The sequence below is a fragment of the Pseudophryne corroboree genome, chromosome 3, assembly GCF_028390025.1.
Source record: "Pseudophryne corroboree isolate aPseCor3 chromosome 3, aPseCor3.hap2, whole genome shotgun sequence".
NCBI lineage: Eukaryota > Metazoa > Chordata > Amphibia > Anura > Myobatrachidae > Pseudophryne > Pseudophryne corroboree.
Genome location: NC_086446.1, coordinates 629,158,994 through 629,177,336, shown reverse-complemented (window position 1 = coordinate 629,177,336; position 18,343 = coordinate 629,158,994). Strand labels below are relative to the sequence as shown.

General features: G+C 47.0%; 1 protein-coding gene across 2 annotated transcripts in view; it reads left to right on the top strand.

The window, feature by feature from the left end:
* Positions 1-6,459: 6,459 nt before the first annotated feature.
* Positions 6,460-18,343, top strand: part of PTEN (phosphatase and tensin homolog) — a 167,462-nt gene continuing 155,578 nt past the window's right edge. The window contains exon 1 of one of the 2 annotated variants that reach the window (XM_063961711.1): positions 6,460-6,993. In XM_063961711.1, the coding sequence (XP_063817781.1) occupies positions 6,915-6,993 (79 nt within the window). In that variant the 5' untranslated portion in view covers positions 6,460-6,914. The remainder of the gene's footprint in view (positions 6,994-18,343) is intronic. The other variant, XM_063961710.1, reaches the window with a different exon arrangement.

Genomic DNA, 18,343 nt, shown 5'->3' with positions numbered 1-18,343 from the left:
GCCAGATTTCTTTGTTTATTGGAGCCACACACTCTGAAAAATTGTCCTTTTATGTGACTGTCTGTACTTTTGCCCCATTGGTGTTGGGGTTACCCTGGTTAAGGGCCCACAATCCTCAATTTGACTGGGTCTCTGGGGAGATTCTTAGTTGGGGTACTGATTGTTTCAGGAGTTGCTTGAGCCTTCCAGTCAGGCTTTCGCAGCTAAGTTTGCCAGGATTGCCAGGATGTTATGCAGATTTTGCGGACGTGTTCTCCAAAAGAGTTGCAGAGGTACTACCTCCCCATCGCTTCTATGACTGTGCCATTGATTTGTTGCCGAATGCTAAGCTTCCCAAGAGCAGGTTGTACTCCCTGTCACGTCCTGAGACTCAGGCTATGGCAGAGTACATTCAGGAGAACTTGGCTAAGGGATTTATCAGACCTTCACAGTCTCCAGTTGGGTCGGGGTTCTTCTTCGTGGGTAAAAAGGATGGTTCGTTGCGACCCTGCATCGACTTCAGGGAATTGAACCGTATCACGATTAAAAACTCATACCCACTGCCTCTCATTTCGGTCTTGTTTGACCAGCTTCGTACTGCCACCATTTTTTCTAAGATTGACCTACGCGGTGCGTACAATCTAATCCGAATAAGAGAGGGGGATGAATGGAAGACTGCCTTTAATACCCACTCAGGGCATTATGAATATTTGGTGATGCCTTTTGGGCTCTGTAATGCCCCGGCAGTCTTCCAGGACTTCATGAACGATGTGCTCAGGGAATATTTGGATAGATTCTTAGTTGTATACTTAGATGACATCCTAATCTTCTCCCATTCCCTGGAGGAACATCGGAAGCATGTACGCTTAGTCCTCCAGAAACTCAGAGACCACCGGCTTGGGGCGAAGCTGGAGAAGTGCGAATTTGAAGTTCAGCAAATCGCATTTCTAGGATATATTATCTCCCCAGAAGGTTTCCAAATGGAGGGTTCCAAGGTACAGGCAGTCCTGGATTGGGTGCAGCCCACTAATTTGAAGGCGCTTCAGCGTTTTCTGGGCTTTGCGAATTTTTATAGACGATTTATCGCTGGATTTTCGTCTATAGTGGCGCCCTTGGTGGCACTCACTAAGAAAGGGGCGGATGTTGCTCACTGGTCTTGTGAGGCCAAAGCGGCTTTTGCCCGTCTCAAAAGGGCATTTGTCTCCGCCAAGGTGCTGCGACACCCAGATCCAGAGCGTCCTTTTGTGGTGGAGGTGGATGCCTCTGAGATGGGTATTGGGGCAGTGCTCTCTCAGATGGGGGTGTCTGATAATCGCCTTCATCCCTGTGCTTACTTTACCCGTAAATTTTCGCCTGCCGAGATGAATTATGACGTGGGTAACCGGGAATTGTTGGCTATTAAGGATGCACTCGAGGAGTGGAGACACTGGCTTGAGGGGGCTAAGTTTGTGGTCTCAATTCTCACCGACCATAAGAATTTGGCATATTTAGAGTCAGCGAAGCGCCTCAATGCCAGGCAGGCACGATGGGCTTTGTTTTTTGCTCGCTTTAATTTTCTGATAACATATCGCCCTGGGTCAAAAAACATCAAGGCTGATGCGCTCTCGCGGAGTTTTGCTCCAATCCAGGAGACCACCGAGGAGCCATTGCCCATTGTGTCCCCATCATGTATTAAAGTGGGCATTACCCAGGACCTCTTATCATTAGTCCTTAGAGCACAGGAGCAGGCTCCTCCAGACCTTCCGGTAGGTCTTTTGTTTGTGCCTCCTAGGTTAAGACAGCGAGTGTTCCTGGAATTCCATGCCAAGAAGTCGGCAGGTCACCCGGGTATTGCCAGAACTCGTGAGTTGCTATCTAGGGCGGTGTGGTGGCCCTCGGTGGCTAGGGATGTGGATCAGTGGGTTCGGGCATGTGACATCTGTGCCCGAAATAAGACTCCTAGAGGGGTTCCTGTTGGCCCATTACATCCACTCTCTATTCCATCTAAGCCATGGACCCACATTTCAATGGATTTTGTGGTGGATTTGCCCAAATCCTCGGGGATGACAGCCATTTCATTGTTCCCTTTTAAAACGGGCGATTAGTAATCCTTCTTCCAGTGGAAGACCTTCCCCTCTTCTGATACGTGGCCAGAGGGAGTTTGTTGTTGAAAGGATTCTTGACTCCAAGATGGTTCGGGGTCGGCTGTCATTTTTGGTGCACTGGAAGGGGTATGGCCCGGAGGAGCGGTCGTGGGTGCGCAGTTGTGATCTTCATGCCCCCAGACTGTTACGCTCTTTCTTCTCGCAGCTCCCCGATAAACCCGGTGGTAGGGGTTCTTTGACCCCTCGTCAGAGGGGGGGTACTGTTAGGGTCTCCTGCTCTGTGCTGCCACGTCGTCATGGCAACCGGGAGACAAGTGCTAGCGGAGTAACCTGAGCGTAGCTGATACTCCGGTTCGGGTCTTTTGCTGTGCAGTGGTTACAAGCTCTGTGCACGGCAGGGGATCCGGTGCTGGTTTTTGTGCTCACAGTCTGTGAGGTCTGAGTGGGGCGTGGACAGCACCTGCTATATAAACCCTCTTCTCAGGTTAGGCAGATGCTGCTGAATCTTTGTTGGTTAGTCAGTTCCTGAAAGCTAGCTAGTACTGTGTAAACTTTGTATTTGTTTGTTGCTTACTGCAAATAGGCCTTGGGATTTGGTATTACACTCTGCCAATCCAGACCTAGCAGTAAGACTGGAGTCAGTCGTTTAACCTGCTGGGGTTCTTTTGCTACTCTGTGAACCTAGCAAGTTTGCGGCTGTATTCTCAGACTTGCCTGCCAAAATCCTTTCTCACTGTGCAAGGTGTTCAGGTGTCAGTTTAGTGGCAGTAAACTGAACCAGTGCACTGCAAGTGAGGACTAGGATTGTGGAGACTCTCCTTGTGTCTATTATTCCATCTCTGACCAAGGAGTTTACTGCCACACCCGTTGGTAACCCTTTAGGGTTTTGCTGTTGCCCTTAGCAACAGCATTTCGGGTTCTCTACGTATTAAATCACTACATCTCGCTTCTTTCCATCTGAGCATTCCTAATACTAGGGAGACACCCAGTTTCTTAGCCTTTGGGCTTCTCTGTTCACTTTGTGTTTATTTTGTTACCCTATCACCTTCTGTGTATGTAATGTCATATTCCCCAGTCTGTCTGTGAGTTCATTTGTTTTGCATCCCACACCGTTCAGACACCAGTACATTCCTGCTGGCACTGGTGTGCATAACAGTTTGGTAGCCAAAGTCAATGTTTAGGGCACCCACATAATGTGCCTCCCCAATACAGTCACTCATATCCCCATTTCAATCCTGCACCATACCCAGCACCATATCAGTATACTCATCCCCAACCACCCCCCACACAGAGGTCGGTGGACCCTAATGCTCCGGTGTACCCAGCACCGTATGAGTATACTCATCCCCAACCACCCCCCACACAGAGGCTGGTAGACCCTAATGCTCCGGTGTATGAAAATATACCCTAATCTCCTTGCCTTTTAATTTATTACCAGAGTATTTGCAGACTTGTTGTTGCTGTTGGTAATTTGTTTTAGAAAAACGTTAAAACATTTATAATATGCTATATGTTAACATAGTATTGTTATTTTGTATGTACAGTTCTTGTTTTGTACAGAGTAAAAAGGTGTCACACCTGTTTTGTAAACTCCACTGAAATGTAATTTTGCAACCAAAAAAAAGAGTATCACACAATCAGTTGAACATGGGCACAGAAGTTGAATGGGCAAAAACTGGGAACAAATCAAGTCCTTTGAAAATTACATCACACTGGTTTTAACATGGGTGACCCCGGTTGAGCAAAAAGGCACCAACACTGCAATAACCCGGGAATAACCCAGGTCAGTATTGCGATGTGAACGTCTCTTACCTGGGTTGGAGCCGGGTTGGAGCCGCGTTCAAATCCCAGATCTGATCCAGGTTTGCGATGTGAAAGGGGTATAAATGATGACCACCAAGCAAGCCAGACTTAGCAGAATCCACTAAATGGTATAGGAGGATAAGAGTGCTTGGGTCTGTGTAAAACAATTTGCCACCCAGCATACAGAGACACAAGACCATGCCCAATTAGCTGTGACCATGCTCCCTTTTCATGGGCACATGCAGTCACATCCCTCGCAGATACTTGTATGTACGGGCGACCCGCCAACTGACCCATATGCCATCGTTAGATTGGCCGGCTGATCCATTGGCCAAGTGTGCAGAGCCGGTCATAGGCATAGGCAAACTAGGAAATTGCCTAGGGCATTTGATATGCCTAGGGGCATCAGCAGCTTTTGCTGATTAAAATGATATGCGGCATGCCTATATTCTGTGTGTAGCATTTCATATGCAGATACAGCCACAGTCTCACACAGTATATAGGCATGCTGCATATCATTTTAATCAGCAGAACCTGCTTGTGCATCCTAGCCACATAGCAATGCAAATATGATGCATTTTCATAGAAAAAAGGTGCTCGACATTAGCACTGAGGCAAGATTTATGAGGACACATCTGTATTAAAGCAGAGGCAGAGGTCACAGTGTTAGTTGCCATGTGAGTCCTGTGTGCATGTGAGTGGGTTGGTTGTGCAGTAGTGTTTGGAATATGTGTGTCATGTAAAAATGCATTAATAATGTGCAACATATGTGTAAAGGGGCACTATGTGTGTCATTATGTGTATAAGGGCATTAATAATGTGCAGCATATGTGTAACAGGGTACTACTGTATGTGTGTCATTATGTGTATAGGGGCACTAATAATGTGCGCAAATGTGTAGGGGCACTGTGTGTGTCATTATGTGTATAAGGGTGTTAATAATGTGCGGCATATGTGTAAGAGACATTACGTGTAAAAGGGCATTAATAAAGGTTGTCATATGTGTAAGGCACATTATGTTTATAAGGACATTAATAATGTGTCTCATGTGTAACGGGCATTACTGTGTAGAATTATGTGTATAAATGCATTACTAATGTGTGGCATTATGTGTATAAGGTGCTCTACTATGTGGCATTGTGTATAGAAAGGGCACTACTGTGTCATCTAATGTGAATAAAGAGCAATAGGGTGTGATGTAATGTGAATAAGGGGCTCTACTGTGAGGAGTAACGTTTATAAGGTAAAGTGATACTTCTGTGGGATGTAATATGAATTATGGACACTATCGCATGACAAAATGTGAATAAAGTTGCAGTACTGTGTGGTGTAGTTGGAATTGGGGTTACTATTGTGTGGCCATGACCCTTGCCAGCAAAAACACGCCCCTTTTTGGGCTGTGCGCCAAATGTGCGAACTGTTCCTATTTAAAATATAGGGGGTACAAACACCAAAATAAGGACTGCTATGGGTGAGGGGTGATGGTGCTGGGAAAGAGGTGCAAGTTCAGAGGTGGAACCAGCGGTGGTGCTAGGGGGCACCAGACAAAATCTTGCCTAGGGCATCATATTGGTTAGGGCCGGCTCTGCAAGTGTGTACCCAGCTTTATATAGTACAATCATTCAAGTGGTATTATTAGGCAGGAAAAACTCACAATAATCAATGCATGAAACATACATAAGAAATTCATCAAGTCATTAACATGTTTCACTAAGTGCAATATACATGGTTTGGCATTCCTGTAAAAGCTGTATCTATTCAATGAGGAAATAACCATAATTTACTGCAATGTACGAAGCAGAAAATGGGCAACATGTACTTTATATGGAGAAATGTTCTACCACAAAAGTAATGCCCAGTTTCTTTTTCTGCAGCAGTATGTATGTTTTAAAATTATACACAATATTTTAAAAATGAGGCTTGGGGATGTGTGTGTGTGTGTGTGTGTGTGTATATATGTATGTAAATATATATATATATATATATATATATATATATATATATACATACATACACACAGTTATATGAAACATATGAGTACATGATGGTTGCCAAAAGATAGACCTTCCGCCCCCCAAATTGTAGAGAAACACAGAAAAGGCCTCTCTTTTTTTAATGTAAAAGGAAGAGAGAGAAATAAAGTAAAAAAAAAAAAAAAAAAAGACATTTTGCAAAAGTTCCCCACTTCTATACCACGTGACCCCCCCTCCTCAAGGAACAAAAATAGTTCCTAGATCTAACTAAAATATCCTTCCGCCTGAAACTTGGTTTCTCTCTCTTCGCTAGTTAACAGAGATTCACGTCTGGGTTACTAAGTACCGACCGGCCACAAGCGGTCGCATTGAGGCCGGAGGGGTTGCTGAGGCTGTACGGCGAGGCCTCTGGTGGGGTGATGTGGCGCGGACTATATAGCCGGCGGAAGGATACAATTAAAAACAGAGACGACAGCGGAAGGATACGCGAAACCTCCTCGCTGACTCTCGCAGGGAAGCCATGATGGGAGCCTGAGCGTGCAGCAGCAGCGGAGACATGAGACGCGGCAGGCGGGCTCCTGCACCGACCAGACCGGTCCTTCCCTCACCGGCCGTCTAACGGTCCAGCGGCCAGGAGCAGCCGCGAGAGGCAGGGAGCATCGGGCCCGGACACACGGCTTCCCCGCAGCAGGATCAGCAGCAGGATCAGCAGCAGAGCGAGCCCGTGCAGGGTGGAGGGGGCACCCGGGAGGTGCCCGTGTACCCCGAGCTGCAACCGAGGACGGGGCTGTCATTGCTGGGTACCCCGGGACTCTATCATTGTGTGCGGCCCGGAGCAGCAGGCCGCATCCCCCCCACTTGCCCCCTTTTCCCTCCCGGCCATACTCTGGCCTCCCCCGGCAGCCCCCGGAGCAGCAGCAGCACCAGGAGGAGGAGAAGGGGGCGGAGAGGGGACCTGAGCGGCCGGGCAGAGGAGGCAGATCACGGAGCCGGGGCCGCTGCTGCCGCCCCCCACCAGCAGCAGCACCTCTCGGCCCCCCTCTCCTCCTTCTTCCCCACCCCCAGGCTCCCCGACATGACCGCCATCATCAAGGAGTTCGTCAGCAGGAACAAAAGGCGATACCAAGAGGATGGCTTCGACTTGGACTTGACATGTATCCCTTTATGTAGCCCTGTATCTGATCCCCCATCCCCCTCATGCCCAACCTGGGGCAACTGGAAGGGCTCGCTGCTGGGCACCCTTACTCCAGGGGCATGGGAGACCTGGTATGGGGTGTATGGGAAGGGCTTTGGGCAGAGTTGGAGATCATTGTTGGTATTGGAAAATTACATTGGTTGAGGTGTCTACTTCCTTCAATGAATTCTAGTAATTGGATCCATCTTGGACCTGTTTGCCTCCAGCATGGTTGTCTAGGATCAGATGCGGAGTGTGTATGGAGGCCAATGGTTTTCCAAGTGTGTCAGTCAAGTAACGATGGATTTGAAAGTATTTGGCTTGCTAGGATCATGTATTTAATCTGGTATGTATCTGGGGAGCATGCTGGGCCATCCGGTGCAGAGAGGGCTAAATCAGTCATTTGTTGCATACAGCCCTTTAGATGGTAATGTTAATCTTTTGGATTGCACTTGAGCCAATAGTCCTGGATCAATATTGTAGGTGTGTCAAGATGGTCTACCACACTGCCAGTGTTTCAGATCTTAGTTTGTGATCTGTTGTAGTAGTCTTTGTGGCGCCTTGTACCTAGCCAGCATTTTTCCTTTGGTATTACAGGGCTTTATGGTGCCATTATTATTTGCAGGTTGTTTTTATGGATGACGTGTTTATAGGACGTTTTTAATATAGGTAGGGTTATATGTTATTTTTGTACGTTGCTGCGTGCACATGTATGTTGAAGAGCATTTAGGCATTTTATTCTGTATGTGCAAAGGCTGCATGATCTGTTTTGAGTCTTAAAGCTAATCTGAAGTGTTGCATGCTTTTGCCATTTTATGACAGAAATCTGTTTCTTATATGAATAACGTACTCCATTTGGTGATCTGTGCAATCCTCCATCCTTTGAAAGGCAACGAAGATCTCATTCTTCAGTCTTCTATTTACCATTGAAAATAAACCCAGCATGAAAACCTATTGTTGCGTCCAGATCTTCAGTTTTGAAATATCTGGAACATTTGGCCATGAAACAATGACATCATCAGAAATTAATATTCCTATATTGCCAGTGTCAGTGATTTAGATTAATGTACTGGCCTGCTTGACTCTACTGTGGCTCTGAGCAGGGTCCCATAGAGTCTGATTACTGGTGCATGTCAGGAAGTAGCCATCACCTGAGGTCTAATATATGTCAGATGAGTCAGCCTGCACTGAATTTACAGTACATCAATCCAGACACCTACACTATAGTGATAAGCGCTAACCTTTTTCCTTAACTAAAACGGATCAGCAGCATCACTTTTCTAGCATAAAATCCTGTGCATGCAATCTTCTCTATGATTACGTAACCTTTTCATTACTCTTTTTAATATCGGTTTGGATACATTTTACTTTATAAATGATGGGATTAGATACTAAGGAATAGTTTGACATGTTTGTCGATCTGTTTGGGTCATCGGCTGTTGCTTCTCTGCTCTTAAATGATATGAAAGAATTACATTGTGTGTGTAGCCAGAGCTCAGTCATAGATCAGATTAAAATGAAAATTAAGGTTGCACGTACAAGGATTGCATCAGACTCCTTGCAGTCATATTTTTTTTTTGTTATTTTTTTTTTTTTTTTGTTCCCTTGGTAGAAAGAAAAAAGCTGGTGGACTGAAAACTTTAGCTGCTACGACCTCAAATTTAAAACCTGTTTGATTTTTCAATTTGGTTATGTAGATGAAATGCTCCTGGTTTCTGCAACTCTAAAGCATATCAATGGCATCCGTTTTGAAGCATTTGTTTTCAAGTCTGCATTTCCTGTTTGTTTTTATTTATTTTAACTTTATTATTTAGGGAACTAATTGCAAATACATTGGTGACGTCATAGTCTGAGCTCTACTTTGGTGTTTTTTTGCAGTTTCCGAATTACTATGCAAATTTGTAGTTTCAGGAGAAAATGAAAATGTGTATCTTATTTGTATATATTTTGTTTTCTTTACATTTACAGTAAGATTTTAGGTCTAAGTAACTAACTTGTTTAATATTCATTTTCATGCTGTGTAGCAAACACTGTTATACTGAATTCGGTCTTCTCCATAAAATAGATGTTTATGGGTATTTTTGCAACATCAAATGTGGTTCTTGTGTACCTTTCTCATTCTGAAGGTACAGTATGTTGCCTCAGCATTCATATTTTAGGTTAGTGGCTGTATGCCTCAAGGGTACAAGTCTGTCATACCTTTGGAAATGCTCATGTGGCTTATTAGTCCTGTATGAGTTTGCATACTCATCCAATCCCCCCCAACACACACACACACACACACACACACACACACACACACACACACACACACACACCCACACCTTACTGCAGACAGACCACTGTATTGAAATGCTTGTAGCTGTACCATGTGAAAAGACTGCTGGCATTGGATTATTTATCCACTACTTGCTCAGCTGGTCAAGAATATCATGTTAGTTATACTTGCTGCTGCATCATTAGACTTGTATGAGTATCCCAAACTGTGCTAAGTATTCCCATTAAATAGAGGAGACTTCAAACCTGTCACTCGCATGTCTACCACTCCCAGGAACCTGAAGCTTCACTCCATTAAGCATGAAATCTGTCCAGCATAGCTAGGGACATCACATCCTTCTCCTAAGTGCACCTCAATGATGGTTTTTATGTGCTGTTTACTAGGAATTTGCTTCTAATCATGTAAAAAACCATACCCAGTACCATTTTGTTAGTGTCTGGTTTGCGTCTCGTCCTGAATGCAATGTGTCTTTTTTACTGTTACTATGGCTAAATGTATTGGAGCCAGCAGGAAGTGTTACAAACCTCCTGACATGTTTGCGTCAGTACTGATGGTGTAATGGTTAGCATTACTGCCTCACAGCACTGAGGTCATGGGTTCGGTTCCCGCCATGGCCCTAACTGTGCAGAGTTTGTATATTCTCCCCGTACTTGCGTTGGTTTCCTCCCACAATCCAAAAATATTTTAGGTTAATTGGCTCCCAACAACATTAATACTAGTGTGAATGTGTCTGTGTGTACATGTGATAGGCACTATAGATTGTAAGATCCACTGGGGAAGAGACTGATGTTAATGGCCAAAATATTCTCTGGAAAGTGGTACGGAATATGTGTGCGCTATATAAATAACTGGAAATAAATAAATAAATGGCAGTTTTGTATGAGGCCTCATTGCAAGTAGCTGCCTCTTATATTGTACAGTGTAGGAGAATGTTTGTGCCATATAAGTATTTCATATACATTTGTTGCCTAATGCTCGGCATACACAATATACTTATCTGGCAGATAATCTGCCAGATCTCGCTGGTTGGACTGAAAATCTGGTAATGGATGAGTGTAAATGACAATTGAACATTTGCTCCCAAACACTGAAAACAGAAAAAACTGGTGTGCATAGAAATTGGTTAAATCCTTAATTTAACCAATTATGTCTGAACGACAGGTTTTGTCTATTTTCCAATGTTTAGGAGCAATTGGTCAATTGTTTGCTCTCATTCATTACCAGATTTTAGAGTCTATTTACTAAGCCCTGGATGGAGATAAAGTACCAGCCAATCTGCTCCTGTCATTTTTTCAAACCCATCCTGTGACATGGCAGTTAGGAGCTGATTGGCTGGTACTTTGTCTCCGTCCACTTTATCTCCATTCAAGGCTTAGCAAATGGGCCCCTTTCTTTCCAACCAGCCAGATCTGGCAGAATATCTGCCAGATAATTGTATAGTGTATGCCCAGCATTACTCTTAAGGCCCTATGCACTGGACGATTTGAACAATTGAATAGCGCCGGGAATTAGCTCCCGTTGCTACTCAATTTTGCTCATGTTAAGTTGGCGAATGCCCGTTCTCCTGTACTTAACAGGTTGATTTGTCGGTAGAACGGGCATTCTCCAACTTAACTGCCCAGCGCGATGCTGATTCCCGACAGAATCAGCCTCGCGCTGGCCGCATGCCAGCACTTTAATCGGATTTCTGGAATTCCCGACAATTAAGTTTCACCTGGTGCTGTATTGAATAGCGCCGGGAGCTAATTCCCGGCGCTCTTCAACTGTCGGCAAATTGAATTGACCCCAATGAACGATTTTTCAGTAACAAATTTTTGCATACCAACTGTACGATTTGTATGAACAATTTGACATTGCAAACATCGATATCATCCAAATTGGCTCGGAGTGATAAACGATGATAGACCTATGAGGAACGACTGTAGGGACGCGCATCGTTCATCATCTGTACCTCCACACTGAACGATGTATCACTCATTTTTGAACGTTATCTTTCATATCTTTCTAAAATGTCATCCAGTGTGTAGGGCCCTTTACTGTTTTTTAAAATATTGCAAACATCGAGGAACTTGCTTGTGAGTATTTATTTACTCTCATGATGATGTAAATGGCTAAATGTCTGTAGTATTGTGTTTGGACACATTTATAACAGTAAGTTTTAAGTCTGGTTTCCTTGTATTCTGTTGTTGAAAGATTGTTTCTATATATAAATGGAAGGACTGTTATCCGGCGGTTGAGTTACTATGTATTGGATTCTGGACAGTTTTGTGACTAACCTTGTGTAACAGTCATGATTTTGGTTGTTTGCTTCCTTTTTTTTTTTTTTTTTTTTTAATTAAAATATTAAAAACATTACATTGCTTGCCATTGCTAAAATTCTGTGACATGCCAGATCATAAAATTGTGTGTTAATTCTAGTCTTCTAGCTGTGGCAACTTGCTACCAGTGCATTTTTAAAAACTACTTAATGTAAAGTGAATTTGCTGAAATAACGAATAATGAGTCAGATTTTTTTTTTCCCCCCTTCACCTGATCAGCTGCATTCTTCATACTGGAATACCCAGCCTTTATGTTTCTCGCCTTTCAGGTTTTTTGGAACAGATTCTAAAGGGAATTTTCAGTAACTGACTTTCCTTTTCAAGAGTTGTGTAGTCTTTCAGTACACGTTTGTGTCTTACTGACTAGTAGGGAATTGGTGTTTGGCAGGGCCTAACCACAACCTCCCCCCCCCCCCCCCCCCCCCCCCCCCAGTAAATTTCTATTTAATGTTAAATGCTTCAGAATAATAAAAATTTTGCTTAAAATATTAAGAAGCTCTTTTATATACACTTAAGTTATTACAGTTGGTTTTCATTTTTAGCTCCCCTGCGTTTCCTCTAATTTAATGTTCCTCATTGATGTTTAGCAAAAATAGAATGTAGCCAGAGGCAGTTTTAATTTCATGATTCTACATCTAAAAGCCATAATGCTGGTCGGGTTCCTTCTCACAATGGGGTCGATTCTATTCGGCAACTAATGAATAGCGCCGGGAATTAGCTCCCGACGCTATTCAATTCAGCAACTAGTTACGTCGGCGATGGCCCGTTCTCGCCGACAAAACAGGTTGAATTGTCGGGAGAACGGGCATTCTCCGACTTAACTCCCCGGCGCGAGGCTGATTCCCGACAGAATCAGCCTCGCACCGGCCGCGAGGCAGCACTTTTGTCGGGTTTCTCTTCTCATCCCCCGGGGATGAGAGAAGAATTCCCGACAATTGCAGGTAATTAGTTGCTGAATTGAATAGCGTCGGGAGCTAATTCCCGGCGCTATTCATTAGTTGCCGAATAGAATCGACCCCAATGATGGTATAGTACTTTTTTTATTAGTGTTTTAGTGGAGTGCTGCTGCCATTTTACTGGGAGAGCACTACAGCTCAGCTGGTTGTGCCAGACTCTCTGGGGCCGATTCAATTGTTTTACGCCACAGCTACCACTAGGAGGCACAAAATGGAACAATTCAATTGTTGCTCCATTTAGACGCCCAATAGCTGTGGGGGTGACATTTCATCTCAAAGCCTCCTCGGGTGCGAAAAGAAATCTACGTGGCACTTTGGGTGTTCAAATGGGAGTTTGGGCGCCTAACGGAGCTGTTCAGTTTTTCCTCTGTTCAGGCATGAATGGCTGCCGGCGTCTGCATTTTAGTTTACACGTCCCAGGGGTGGCAAGCTGAAATACACACAAAGTGAGCCATTTGGGTGCCCAAACAGCATTTTCGCAATTGCGCCCTACACTTTGGTTGGGTTGACATCTATGGGCGCAATAAATATACAATTGAATATCGCCTCCGTGATCTTCCATCACTTTAGACAGATTGGCATGATAATCAATTTAAAACCACCCAAATAGGGCCAAAAAAAAGTTTTATACATGTATGGACTGGGTACTATGTGCCATTGACTGTCTGATCAGTTTGGGGTGTATCCAATTGCTTGCAATGCCATTTCGGCAGGTGAAAACGGCAGGATATTGTGATTACCGCAGTATCCTATTACATGCCTTTTCCAGTTGGCGGAAACGGACCTGCAATCGCACGATGACACATGGGGGTCGATTCAATTCTCCGACAGTTGAACAGCGCTGGGAATTAGCTCCCGTCGCTATTCAAGTCAGCTCATGTTAAGTTGGTGAATGCCCGTTCTCCCGGACTTAACAGGTTGATTTGTCGGGAGAACGGGCATTCTCCGACTTAACTCCCCGGCGCGATGCTGCTTCCCGACAGAATCAGCCTTGCGTCGGTCACGCGGCAGCACTTTTGTTGAATTTCCTCTCGCGTCCCCGGGGGTGAGAGAAGAATTCCCAACAATTGTCACTTGGCGCTGTATTGATTAGCACCAGGAGCTAATTACCAGCGCTATTCAACTGTCGGAGAATTGAATTGATCCCTTGCGGATTATGCTTCGGGTGCCAAAGGCATCAAGGGGAGGAGCAAACCGCATTGGGGCTTATAGAATAGACTCTGGCGATACAATGAACCCCCGCTTTGCGTATGATGCTATCCACTTTCAAGAAACAGGAGTCTGATTATAATGAGATGGATATCTTAGAGAAGGTTTCTGCCATCTACTTGGGGTATTCAGCTGCTTTTTATAATGTTGAAATTCTTGCTGACTACACTATTTTAGCATATATGTTATCTGGTTTTGTTTGATACGCTCACCAAGTGGCACCAAAACTGCTCCATAAGGCAGGACAAGATGATTTGGCTGTGATACATTTGGTCTGACATTGTGTATATTGTCTTTAAATGCTTTTGCTAGATCTGTGAGATTTGACTCTGTATTGCTGAATCTGATTTTTTTTTTTTTTTTTTGTGGTTGCTTTTACGGAGCATATTTCCTAATCTTGTTCTTGGAATAATACCACAGAATGAGATTACATTGAAGCAATGTCCAGTTTACAGCATCGCGTCCAGCACTTACTGTGAATCAGGAAATACTGTTTATCCCAACTAAGAGCCATGCATTAGTCATGGTAAATGGCATCTCATGACGTAAAGTGTTAGGTACGATGCTGTCAATTGAATAAATCCGGGTGCTAAACCTAGGAGCTACATCACCGTGTTATGAATTGAATTCCCCCCATAGGTTGGATGTATTTTATTATAGCTGCCATTACAGTTATGTGCACTGTTTTTCTTGCATCACAAGATGCAGGAGTGATAGGATTATAGAATGTGCAGATGGCTAATAAGTGTCATGCTGGTTAAACAATCATGACTAAATTGGTTAACCTGCTGTACAGACTGTATATATACTCTTCTGAAGGATTTAAAACCAGTATTACATTGTAATGTATCACCCTTTTTGTGTAGTACAAAAAAGTACCAGATTTAACTTTTCTGTTTTATGGATTTTATTAAAATGTTTCTACTTTTGCAGCATCAGGTCTGTAGCTGCTCCGTGAAGGTCTACATTAACGAACATCTTTAGTTTAATTCATTTCTGAAGCCACCTTATTTATTCCTTCAGTTGCAAATGGCTAGTTGCGTGTATTTTGGATTTTATGGGCCAGATTAAATTCTTATAGTTCATTTCAGCTTGCTACCCCCGAGGGTGGCGAGCTGAAATGTGCCTTATGAGACCTGTTTGGGCGTCCAAACGGATCTTTTCATGCTTGCGCCCATTAGTTTAGTCGGGGTTGGGTGCTTTGCGCTCCTAAACCTGAGTGTAATGGGCGCGATTAGGGGGGGCAATTGAATATCGCCCAGCAATCTCCAGTCTCTTTATTTGATCCAGTCTCCCATCTAATCAGTTGAATTTCCTCCTATAATTCTTAAGGGGGGTACTCACGGAGCGATATTCTAAGCAATCTGACTAGATTGCTTAGAATATCGGCAGGATCGCTCCGTGTGTAGCCCCCTCGGCGATAGCGATGCGCGGCCCCGCACATCGCTATCGCCGCTGCTAGATTGGCCTGCATGCAGGCCAATCTAGCGGGTCGCTCACTTCACCCGCTGGGTGAAGTGAGCGGCCCCCCCGTCTCCCCCCGCACGCTCAGCACAGATCGCGCTGTGCTGAGCGGCAGGAGAGATGTGTGCTGAGCGGTTCGCTCAGCACGCATCTCTCCTTGATCGGCCCGTGAGTACTGGGCTTTAGGATGAGTGTCTAAAGTGCTTAGGTAACCGTGCTAGTAAAAGTTACGTACAGGCAGGGAACCAATAAATCTATCAAAAGAGCCAACTAGCAAGAAAATTCAGAGTGCTATTTAAGGTTTAAGTAATGTATACTGTAGAATTAAAGTAGAAAACTGTGGTAGTCTCTCTTTTTAAAGGAACACTTAAGTCAGAAATTGAGTGTTACATCCTTGCTCCTCTGTTTAGGTTAGGGCTACATAATCCTAAGGGCAATGTAGCCAATGCATGTCATAACAGCTCTTGTTGCCTACAATATGGGTGGTATTTAATTGTTCCGCTGGCAGCTAGTAGATTGCGCCTAAGAGAGCTATTGAATTCAGTGTTTGCAAAAATGCGCTATAGCGTGTATTTTACGTGCTATAGTCAGTGAGTGACTCAATTTTAAAATATAAGCGGGTCCTGCAGGACGCGCTCTGACTCCCTAACCTATCATCACCACCGTTAGCGTCCCCCCGCCTGAGTAAATCGCCGCCGGCAGCGTCCCCCACCTGAGTCTCAGCGAATCACCACCGGGCCCGCCGTGTTGCAGGCGCAGCTCCTCCTCCAAGACTCCTGGTCACCGGAGCTGTACTGCGGGGAGAGAAGGCAGCGGAGGTCCGCTGCTGTGTACCGTGCACCTCTCACTGCGCCTTGATCAGCCGGGGGAGGCTTCCTGGCTGCTGTGTCCCCCCCCCTGCCAGCGCCAGTGTGCCCCTACCCCCCTGCCAGCTCCAGTGTGCCCCCTCCAGCGCCAGTGTGCCCCTACCCCCCTGCCAGCGCCAGTGTGCCCCTACCCCCTGCCAGCGCCAGTGTGCCCCTACCCCCCTGCCAGCGCCAGTGTGCCCCTACCCCCCTGCCAGTGTGCCCCTACCCCCCTGCCAGTGTGCCCCTACCCCCCTGCCAGCGCCAGTGTGCCCCTACCCCCCTGCCAGCGCCAGTGTGCCCCTACCCCCCTGCCAGCGCCAGTGTGCCCCTACCCCCCTGCCAGCGCCAGTGTGCCCCTACCCCCCTGCCAGCGCCAGTGTGCCCCTACCCCCCTGCCAGCGCCAGTGTGCCCCTACCCCCCTACCCCCCCTGCCAGTGTGCCCCTACCCCCCCTGCCAGTGTGCCCCTACCCCCCCTGCCAGTGTGCCCCTACCCCCCCTGCCAGTGTGCCCCTACCCCCCCTGCCAGTGTGCCCCTACCCCCCTGCCAGTGTGCCCCTACCCCCCTGCCAGTGTGCCCCTACCCCCTGCCAGTGTGCCCCTACCCCCTGCCAGTGCCAGTGTGCCCCCTACCCCCCTGCCAGTGCCAGTGTGCCCCCTGCCAGTGCCAGTGTGCCCCCTGCCAGTGCCAGTGTGCCCCCTGCCAGTGCCAGTGTGCCCCCTGCCAGTGCCAGTGTGCCCCCTGCCAGTGCCAGTGTGCCCCCTACCCCCCTGCCAGTGCCAGTGTGCCCCTGCCAGTGCCAGTGTGCCCCCTACCCCCTTGCCAGTGCCAGTGTTCCCCCTACCCCCTGCCAGTGTGCCCCCTACCCCTGCCAGTGTGCCCCCTACCCCTGCCAGTGTGCCCCCTGCCCGTGCCAGTGTGCCCCCTGCCCCCCTGCCAGTGTGCCCCCTACCCCCCTGCCAGTGTGCCCCCTACCCCCCTGCCAGTGTGCCCCCTACCCCCCTGCCAGTGTGCCCCCTACCCCCCTGCCAGTGTGCCCCCTACCCCCCTGCCAGTGTGCCCCCTACCCCCCGCCAGTGTGCCCCCTACCCCCTGCCAGTGTGCCCCCTGCCCTCCCCCTGCCAGTGTGCCCCCTGCCCTCCCCCTGCCAGTGTGCCCCCTGCCCTCCCCCTGCCAGTGTGCCCCCTGCCCTCCCCCTGCCAGTGTGCCCCCTACCCTCCCCCTGCCAGCGCCAGTGTGCCCCCTATCCCCTCCTGCCAGCGCCAGTGTGCCCCCTATCCCCCCCTGCCAGCGCCAGTGTGCCCCCTATCCCCCCCTGCCAGCGCCAGTGTGCCCCCTATCCCCCCCCCCCCCCCCCCCCCCCCTGCCAGCGCCAGTGGGTCCCCTCGTTCCTGGCCCTGGGTGGTTGGTACCCATTCCCTCTCTGCCCCAGGTGGATGGTTCTAGTCGGTCTTTGTTCTGCTATAGACCAGATCACATCAAGCTTGGTACTGCATATAGCAGGGGGTAAATTTACTAAGATGGGAGTTCTATTTAAGATGGGATGTTGCCCATGGCAACCAATCAGATTCCGGGTGTTAACTTCTAGAAGGTGCTAGATAAATGAGAAGGAGAATGTGATTGGTTGCTATGGGCAACATCCCATCTTAAATAGAACTCCCATCGTAGGAAATTTACCCCCAGGTCTTTGTGTGTAATCACGCTGACTAAATGTTTTTTTTTTTTGGGTTGTTTAATGTATGTCTATGTGCTTTACCTGGTGCAGTGTGTAGAATGTGCGCTGCCTTGCGCAAAGTGTATAACGCGCTCTACTTGGCGCAATGTGCATAACGTGCTCTACCTGGTGCAATGTGCATCACGTGCTCTACCTGGTGCAATGTGCATCACGTGCTCTACCTGGTGCAATGTGCATCACGTGCTCTACCTGGTGCAATGTGCATCACGTGCTCTACCTGGTGCAATGTGCATCACGTGCTCTACCTGGTGCAATGTGCATCACGTGCTCTCACGTGCTCTACCTGGTGCAATGTGCATCACATGCTCTCACGTGCTCTACCTGGTGCAATGTGCATCACGTGCTCTACCTGGTGCAATGTGCATCACGTGCTCTCACGTGCTCTACCTGGTGCAATGTGCATCACGTGCTCTACCTGGTGCAATGTGCATCACGTGCTCTACCTGGTGCAATGTGCATCACGTGCTCTACCTGGTGCAATGTGCATCACGTGCTCTACCTGGTGCAATGTGCATCACGTGC